Here is a 9,904-nt window from a genome sequence, read left to right on the forward strand (position 1 = left end):
CAGAGGATGGAAGAGTTTTAGACTGAAATCTGTAAAACCTGGACTGTGGTCCCATTGAGGAGTAATAATCCAATCTGACACTTACACAGGGGAACTATTTCAAACGTACTGCGGTAATGGTCACAAACAGCACATTACCGATCGACCATCAAGCGACACTAACCAGCCCGTGTGATGTACTGAAGGTGGCCTACAGGGTGGCTTTAGGTCACAGCAACTTGAATAACTACAGCAGAACAAACTTGTTTCATCTCTGTCATGTTATTCTGCTTACAGAGCTTTCAACATTCATTAAAAACAGACCTTTCTAAGTAAGCAGTAAATGCCATAATGTCTCATTTCCACAGAGGACGTACATACAGCACTACGCAAATACACCCTCCATAGGGAATATGGGCTGAACACAACACACACCACTCACACTGCAACGACACAGACACACATCCTTCATCACCGCAACGCTCAGACCCCCCCCCCCCATCTCCCGTCCATTCAGTCCCCAATCTCCCTTCCTCCAGGCTATCCCACAATGCCTCAGCCATGTCATGCGGGCCACTCCAAAACCTCCAGGCGACCACAGGTGGGCTCCACCTTAGCCCCGTATTCCCCTGCAAAGGTCTCCGTAGCTCTCCTTGCCGCTACTGAACCACTGCTTCCTCTACTGTCCGTCTGTGTTCACTGCACACTGCAGCATTCTTTTGCCTCCTCTCCCACCTCCTCCTGATGCTGCGCCTCCTTACGGCTGAGGGGGGCTCCCAGGATGAGGGAGTGGGGCCGTGTGTGGTTAGGGAGGGTGCGTTGGTCTTTAGGGGGGGCCTGGGGGTCTGGGGTGGGGGGGCTGATGCCATGCTTCTGTAGTCTCTGGAGGGACAGAGAGGAGACAGGGATAAATGAGGTCATGAGAGAGAGGGTGAGAGCGCTAGAGAGAGATAGAGAACAAGGAGTGTACTCACAGCCTCCAGTTTCTTTATTGTGTCTTCCAGTTGGCGGTTGCTCTCTTTCAGGGTGAGAACGTTTTTCAGGACAGACTGACGGGGGTGCATGGAACGATCAAACTGGTGGTACATATTCCTCCAGAACCTGGCGGGGGGTGAGAGAGTGAGAGAAATTAGGGAAATTAAGGAGTAACATTCACGTGAGGTTGTAGGGCAGGGTTGAGATATATATATATATATATGAGAGAGCGAGAGAGGAGAAGGAGAGTGGAGAAAGAGAGGGAGGAGAGAGAGAGAGGAGGAGAAAGAGAGAGAGGAGGAGAGGAGTAACAAAGCTGAGGGAAGGACAGAGAAAAGAGGACTAATGCTTAGGGTAGAGTGGATGAGATTGAAAGAGAGATATAAGGAGAGAGAGCGAGATGAGGTAAACAACTAGATCTTACTTGAGGTGGCAGGGCAGGGTGGAGGGTTCTAGGACGGGGTGTGTCTCTGCGTAGGCGGGGCAGTAGGCGGGGTTTAGGTAGTTCTGCCCCTCACTCAACAGAAACGCCCACAGAGAGTGAGTCCTGTCTTTGAGTCTGGTGGGAGAAGATAGAGTTTAGTATGCATACTGTGTGTGTATGTGTATGTGTGTKTKKTKTGTGTGTRYGTRMGTGAGTGMGTRYGTGTGTGTGTGTGTRTGTTACTYACTGCAGCTCTTCTCTCCGTCTCTGGTTGTTAGCCAGGAAGTTCCCGTACTGACAGGAGTGAACATGTTCATGGATCTGCAGCAGCAGCCACTCATTGAACTCAAACGCCTGAGGAAGAGTAGGCATCATCACCATCATCACTCATTAAGGCTTTTGGTTTGACACGGCGTCCTCGCAAATCTGACACTTTACTATTACCTTATTTGCAGAGGATGCCTCTCATTGAAAGCTAACCCTTGTCACCTTTAGCCACAGCGTCACTCGCTAAACCCTTACCTTACGTCAACACAGGGCAGCGTCCTCTCACAAAGACTAGAATTCTATTACCTTTCCCCTGATTGGCAGTAGTTTTTATGTAATCAAATATAGCTACAGACGGGGTCCTCGTAATACTAACCCTTTCCAGGTTGTCGTTACACAGAGTCACTATCTAGTAGCTTTCGCTTTACGCCATTCAACATGACGCAGTGCCTCTCATACTAACCCTTACCTTTTACAGCAGGTCCGGGTTCCCCTGCCTTACAGCAGCGGGTCTCACTTAGCTGTCCCTTACCGTTTGTACCAGAGTACTTCTATATCCTTACCCAGCGGTCCGTTCCTTACCTTTCAACATTGTACGAACGAGTTTTGTCATGTAGAGATCTCTACCCTTCACCGCAAATGCTTGTGTCACTATCAGCGTACCTCTAACCTTACTTTACTCAGCGGTTCCTCCTAACCTTACTTTACCAGGGTCCTCCTAAAACCCTTACCTTACCGTGTCACAGAGGTCCTTTTCTACACTCCTATACACAACCCACGTATGACTCAGTCGGTCCTCTGTAACTTTGTATCTTACCTCGTCGTACACCAGCCAAATAACATTTCATCTACACACAGCGTCCACCTAACCTTTCCTTACCCAGCGTCCTCCTAACCTTACCTTCGCGTCTCCTAGACCTACTTACCCACGAATCATTGGCTATCTCTTCCTAAGCCTTAGCGTTTATTCTTCGCAGCGGTTCCTCCTATATTTATTATCACCTTACCCACCCACGGTTTAACTGATCTTGGGTGGCATTTGTTCTTACACCTCTTGTCCGTTAAGACTCTCAAGCGTTCCTCCCTACAAACCTTTACTTACCCAGCGTCTCTACCCCTTACCTTAACCCAGCGTCTCCTACACCTTACTTACCCAGCGTCCTCCTAAACCCCTTCCTACCACTACGGTAGATTCCAGGTGTCGGTCCTTCGTATACATCTCCAGTACTCCTATTATACTCAGCGAGACCCTCACTACCCTTACTCGGCGGTCTACTAACCCTTACCTTACCAGAGGTCCTTCTACGCTTACCAGCGTCCCTAAGCCCTTATCCTTAACCACGTCTCCTAACCTTCTTACCTTACCGCTGCATCTGTCCTACCCTTCTTACCCAGCGTCCCCCTAACCCTTACCTTACCCCTGCAATCTTCCTAACACGGCCATTTCTCTTACGCCACATCGTCTGCCCCTACACCCGTTTATCCTGTTATACCTTTCTATTCAGCGTCCTCGCTAATCCTTATACCCTTACACACAGCGTCCTCCTAACCCTTACCTTACCGCAGGTCCTCCAACCCCTTACCTTACCGCAGCGTCCTCCTAACCCTTACGTTACCTCAGCGTCCTCCTAACCTTACCAGCGTCTCCTAACCTTACCATTCCAGAGTCCTTCTAACCCTACCGCGCGCTGTACGTCCTCCTTAGGGAACTCCTTCGCCTTAGCCTTCAGCTGTGAACCTCTCTACTTACCTTTACGCTTAGACTCTAATTACACAGTCTCCTAACCCTTACCCAGCGCCTTCTAACCCTTACCTTACCCAGAGTCCAATACTAAACCTTACCAGCGTCCTCCTAACCCTTACCTTACGCCAAGTGCTTCTAACCCTTACCAGCGTCCTCCTAACCTTACCTTACCCCAGCGTCCTCACGTACTTGATACTCCTTACCTGTTACCTGGTTTGATCTTACGCGTCCTTTCTAACTCTCATTACCTTAATTCCAGTAGTCCTTCTAACCTTACCAGCGTCCTAGCACTAACACCTTTCCTTACGCGTCCCCTAACCTTTCCTTACCCAGCGTCCCCCTAACCCTTTCCTTACCCAGCGTCCTGCCTAACCCTTAACCTTACGCCCAGCGTCCTGCCTAACCCTTACTTACTCTGACATCTTCCTAACCTTACTTACCAGCGTCCACCTAACATCTTACTTACCCAGCGGCCTCCTAACCTTAACCTTAACCCAGCGTCCCCTAACCCTTACCTTCCCCAGCGTCCACCTATACCCTCTTACCTACAATCCCAAAACCTACACATCACCAATGGAGGCTTTTGAGGGGCGGAAGGCTCATAAAGTAATGTCAGAACGGAGCAAAATGGAAATGGCATCAATAAGTTTGGAAATCATGTTTTGATGTATTTTGATACAATTCCACTGATTCCACTCCAGTATTAACACAAGCCTGTCTCCCCAATTAAAGGTGCAGCCAAACCTCTGTGACCATCAATCCCTAAACGTCATCAGGTTTGGGTGGTGGCCTCATCTGCATGCTCGGTCTTGGCCCCTGCAGGCAAGCGGGTGTGTCAGGCTCGCACGCCAGCTCTCTTGGTTCAGGCGGGCTATGAGCGACTGGTTTGATCTGGCTGGATTGTAGAGGTACGGAAGGCATGCTCCACGGGGTACATGATGCGCTGGATTCAGTGTCGAATCGCCATAACTTCAACTATCCAGGATCGATTTTGTTATCAACCCACGGTATGCGACATGGCTGTTATCCTTGATCTTTCTATTTATATTGGACACAAGGTGTACCCAATCCAGACACTGGCTAGCTATCTCTCCCACAGAAGAGTGTGGACATTCTCAGTCCCTCTGTGTTCACTCCTTCCATTCCTCTCTGCACAGTTGAAGGTTCCTCTGCATTGCTGGCTATTGACTCCTCTGTAGCGCGAGCAGGTATTATTACGAGGCTACGAGAATGAAGATAACACTCCAACATCGCTTCCAGCTCTTGCTGGTCACGGTATGACTGGGTTTGATCTTGTGGCGATGATGAATACATCTACACCCACCGTGACTGAGCAGGCAACCTAGAGTGAACTTGAACTGGTAAGCGTTGTGGTGTTTATGAGTCCTTCTCAAGCTTGGGCTCACTATCACTTATCACAACATCAACCCTCAAGCGTCCATCTAGACTCACTTCAGCGCAGTTTGTCAATCTCACCTCACTCCAGTGATGCTCGCACTCTTATATCTACCTCCACCCGGAATGATTCGTCGTCTCTGTTTGCATCTTTCTCAGTGTTGTAGGACCTTCGTATTTACTTCCATGATCGCTGGACAACTGACTCCTGCTGGCTTGGAGTGCTTACTGGTTGGCTGAGCATCGTGAGAGCGGTTTCAAGTTGATCTCGCTAGGTGGAAGATCGCAAGTTCCACAATTCTTATAACTCACCAAGGTAAGCAACGCACGGTATGATGGCTGGGTCTTCGATCCTTCTTCTTGGGCGCTTTCAGGGGCCTATGTTTTATAGTTTAAACCCGTCTTCCTGGACCCTTCGGAAGTATGTGTTGTTCATGTGGTTCTGCACGTTCTCCTCTGCTGGCGCCATTTCTAGGTTCTAGTATAAGTACCACAGTTCCGTTAATGCACTTCTTGCTTCTGGTTTGAAGGGGTCTTAGTTCGGTTCAGATACCCTCCTCTGATTTCTGGCTATCTTCACACAGGGTCTACTCTACATCCGTTCCCTCTGCTCTTCAGGTTAGGTTAGACCCGTCCCCGTTCTGCTGTCCCAGTCTAGTTAGTCCCCGATCCCCTTGCTGCTCTTCAGCGGTTTAATGGTTATCTCGCCGTCTGCCTCTCTAATTTTTTAGTCACACCGACCGCGCTCATCGATACGTCGTGTTAATGGATAGTTCCTCGGTGTCTTGACTCCTTCCTGCACTCTGTAACAGAGAGTTTCTCATGTCTCATTGTTCCCCCTGTTTGAGGCTCTGTTTTACATTGCTCTCTCATGGTGGTTCTAAGTGTTACTCCATCCAACATGCTTCTGCCGTTCTCGCACGAGGTGCTGAGTTTAGTCGCTGAGGTTCAATCCATCTGGGCATGCTCTTCTCAGGTCTCAATATAGATGACGCCCGATCACCTTCTGTCACCTTCTCAGGTCATAAGGTGTAGAGTTGTGTGTGTATACTCGTTTCGTGCTTCTTGTCAGGTCCTATAGTTTTAGGTCTCCTGGTTCGCCCCAGTTACTGGCGCGCTTCGAGTTGTCTAGGTTCGTTTCCAAGTACTCTCAATGTTGTTCGTGGCTCTCTGTGGCTGGGTAGCTTGAGTTTTAGGTGTGCTGGTTGCTTGTTTGCTGTCGCTTCTTTGCTCAGGGTCTTAGGGGTTATGTGTCCCGGTTTTCGCCTCTGTCGCTGTGGCTTATGTGGTATGGTTGTAGGTTGCCCTGTGTGGGTTCGCGTCTTCTGGCGCCTTCAGGTCTGTGTGTAGTCATCGTGGTGTTCGTCGGTTGTCTGGTTCTTGTTTGCCGTACGTTGATGTGTTAGGTGTTGTCGTTGTTCCGCTTGTTGTGTTGCTGCGCTTCGCTAGGATCGTAGTTGGTTGCCTGTGGTCTCCTTTGTGCGTCTCGCTTTGCAGATTCGTTGTAGGGTGTTAGGTGGTGTTTGTGTGCAGTTGCTCCCCTCAGTAGGGCTGATGACTTCGCAGATATAGTGGATAGAGCCCGTATTGCGCCTGGCTTCTAGACTCTCTTGTTTTTCAGATCTAGTTAGGTCAATCCGCGTTGCCTTTGTCGCCAGCCTAGTGCAGCACCAGCGCTTGAGGGAGAACAGGGTGTGTTGCCGCAGGTCTAGTTAGATCGGTTGGGAGGCACCAGGTTAGTAACACCACATTGCTCTGACACACACACACACAACCACACACACACACACACCACTCTGAACGCGTGCGTAGCCACGATCTCCTCCAGTATTCTGCTATCTAGATGCTCTCCTCTGGGTGGTTACTCCCTCTCATCGGGCATTGAAATGTTGTTCCAGGTCTCATGTTAGTCCTCAACTTATCTCATATGTCTGACTATCAATATTTTACCTTAATAATCATGCTGTGTTTATTTTACCTGCCTACAATACCCACTCGTTTGATTGTTATGTGATGCCCTTAAGCACGGCATAGTAAGGTCTGGTTACCTCGGATATGGCCTAAACAGGCTAGCTACTACTGTCGTTAGCCTAGCAATTCAGGAATTAGGCACATAAATAGGGCTTGTTAGGTCTAGTACCCCGGTCCACGATTCATTTAATCTATCTTACATAACTTTAGTTTTAGTTCATTTTGCCTCGTTACTATCTGGTTAGCTATATTATCTCACTATTTTCATCAGTATAGCTAGCTGCATAGTTGCTTATTTGTTTTCGTCTATTGTTGCCATTGTCCTGGCTCGGAAGAAGGTTCAGTGAATGGGGGTAGATGCAGCGTGAGTCATACAATAGGCGGGAGAAGCAGGTGAGGTATACATGAAGGGGGGAAGATGCAGTGTGAAGGTATCAATAGGGGGATCGCACGTGTGCGAAATACAATAGGCGGGAGATGCAGTGTGAAGTAATACATGGGGGGAGGATGCAAGTGTGAGGTAATACAATGGGGGGAGATGCAGCGTGAGGTAATCAGGGTATACAATAGGGGGACGATGCAGGTGTGTAGGTTAATGCATAGGGGGAGATTGCGCGTGAGCCGTGATTCCCATACAAATAGGGGGAGACGCAGTGTGAGGTAATACAAGTTGGGGAGATGCAGTGGTGCAAGGATGAATACAGTTAGGTAGGGAGATGAGGTTACGGTATGATAGGTATACGCCAAGGTTTACGGCGGGAGGAGGCAGCGTGGGTTAATCAATGGTGGGGGATTGCTTTCTCAATATGGATTGTTAATTGCGTCTAGCAGCACTCTCGTATCATCAGTTAAAGAGATCGCCTACTCACGAAGAACGTCTCCTGATGTGAATGTGCGAGAAATTCCATTTTGGCGCATGTTAACAGTTGGTGAGGACCACGGTAGTATGCATATTCGAGAAACTACACGCAGTTTTCTCTTCATTGGATTATTACGTAACCAACAGGGCGACTGAGATAGAGGGATGGATAGAGGGACATATGTCACGTCTTCTCAGAGCTGGCAGCCTGAATTGCGCTGCATAGCCTAACCCCTGGGGAGGCTCGTGGTCAGTTACTTACAGTTTCAGCCCCTTAACCCCCGGGGGCGCCTAGATGCTGAAGGTAGGAAAAAATGATCCCGTTGATAGGGCTCGATGTGGGAAGTAGGGTACGCCAGCAGATATTTACTGCAGGCACCAGATACATTTCACAACAAAAGTGAGAGAAAGTGCGTTAACGGTATGTTTATCTGAACACATGCCTATGTTCGTAACTACTCTCTCATCAACAATATTACACTCAATTATCTGTGCCACGATAATTAAGCAAAGCAGTCCTTGCTGGATCATCATCTAGAAACACACCAAACTCCCTCCTCTTCTGTCTGTGTTGTCTGTCATGTCGATGTCGTCTTTGTCTGTCTGTGCTGTTGCGATGTCTAGTGTCTGTCTGTTGCTATGGATCTACTGTCTGGTCTAAGATCCTGTCCTCGCTCATTGATCTGTCTGTCGGTTCATGTTACCATTGTCTGTACTTGCAGTTCGTTGCTTGGCAAATGATAAGCTTGTTACCATGGGATATTGGGATGGGCTTGTGAGTCTGCAATGTAAACTGTGGTGCCATACTCCTTGGTGGTCGCATGGTGTCATGTACTACTGAATATGTAGTATGTGTCTGTGGGCATTCTTGAACTCACCTGTACAACTTGTACTTGTCGTCCACTACTTAGTGTCTGGTCTACTTGTTTCACGTGTGTGTACGAGGTTACTCAAGTAAGGGAGCATATACAATGTAGAATCTCATAAATTATGTTGTGAGTGTATTTTCACCACAATGGTGGTTTTGTTCTTTTTGATGGCCACTGGGTTTGCCACTTCCCCAACCTCTGTGGGAACAGGTCACAAATCTCTCTTATCATTTCCTCCAGATGCTCCCACACACCCCCCTTCCACGCCATCATCGGCAGTCCAGTATGACAGGAGCACAGTGTCGGTTGGGTTCAGGCATGCGATGCTGCACTCGCAGACGCCGCGCGCTGCGTGCACACACACACACAGACCCAGCACACCACACACACACACACAAACCACAGCGCACACATCAACTATACACACACACACAACATGGCACAGATCCACACACACACACACACACACACACAGCGAACAGCCCAGGTCTGCTTCCATCCACACACAATGGGCGGCAGCACTGGGCAGCTCAATGTGCATTCTAATCTAATCAGATTTGTGATCTGCGGCCTTCCTTACCGAGTTGTTTTGGCAAGGTCTGATGTTAGCATTGACGAGGGAAGATATGGGATCCCCTGTGTTTATCATATTTTACTGTTTAACAAAGGGCCAACACCGCTTAGATCTCTGCTGTAATGGACATGCAGCTCACTATTCTGCTATACCAGGTAGATAATTATGGTTACACATTATTCTTGTTGATTTTCTATTTTGTTTGTGTGGCAGAAGGTGGAGAGGGTAGCTGCATCGGCTGCTTTGCGCAAGTTTCACCAGAAAGGCGGGCTACTGAAGCTCCACAGAATGATCGCTCAATTCCAGGGTAGCCAACTTCACAGCTGCACACACATGTCTCTCTCTCTCCTTGTCGTACTACCCGTCTCATCATTGGGAGCTCTGACATACCAGGTTGTACTAGACACATCATGTCACACTATGACGTATGAAGAGAGGCTTCCACTCCACATTGCTGGTGAAAGGGCTGTGTTTTAAGTTCAGGCTAGTGCGTTGAGACTGTGACTGATGAGTTTGCTCTCTTATTTTGTTCTGCCCCGTAACAAATGTGAAAGTTCTCCCTAAATAAAGGTGGGCCTCTGGGCTTCGAAATACACTAGGTAGGCCTACTCACAGATGGATTGGACAAGCACACTGGCACCAATCAATGCCTGTGTGGCGTAACGGAGGGAAACACAGTAGTATCACACTGCAAACACAGTCAACACCGCACACAGGTCACACAACGTTCACACCCCTTTCGGTGCTTAATGATGGATGGTAATGTATTGAAACAGTGGTGCCGAGGCAGAGTTAGTTCTAAACAGCAGTGGAGTCGAGAGCAGAGTTAGTTAACAGCAGTGGAGAG

General features: G+C 48.6%; 1 protein-coding gene across 1 annotated transcript; it reads right to left on the reverse strand.

Annotated features, from left to right (window-relative positions):
* Positions 1-675: 675 nt before the first annotated feature.
* LOC112079432 (phosphatidylinositol-3,5-bisphosphate 3-phosphatase MTMR6) lies at positions 676-1,763 on the reverse strand. The gene is made up of 4 exons (XM_024145393.1): positions 1,626-1,763; positions 1,379-1,513; positions 954-1,080; positions 676-861 (listed from the first exon to the last, which is right to left on the reverse strand). The coding sequence occupies exons 1-4, from the start codon at positions 1,760-1,762 to the stop codon at positions 676-678; spliced, it is 585 nt and encodes a 194-aa protein (XP_024001161.1). The 5' UTR covers position 1,763.
* Between the last annotated feature and the right edge of the window lie 8,141 nt (positions 1,764-9,904).

Source organism: Salvelinus sp. IW2-2015, unplaced genomic scaffold, assembly GCF_002910315.2.
Source record: "Salvelinus sp. IW2-2015 unplaced genomic scaffold, ASM291031v2 Un_scaffold7983, whole genome shotgun sequence".
Classification (NCBI taxonomy): domain Eukaryota; kingdom Metazoa; phylum Chordata; class Actinopteri; order Salmoniformes; family Salmonidae; genus Salvelinus; species Salvelinus sp. IW2-2015.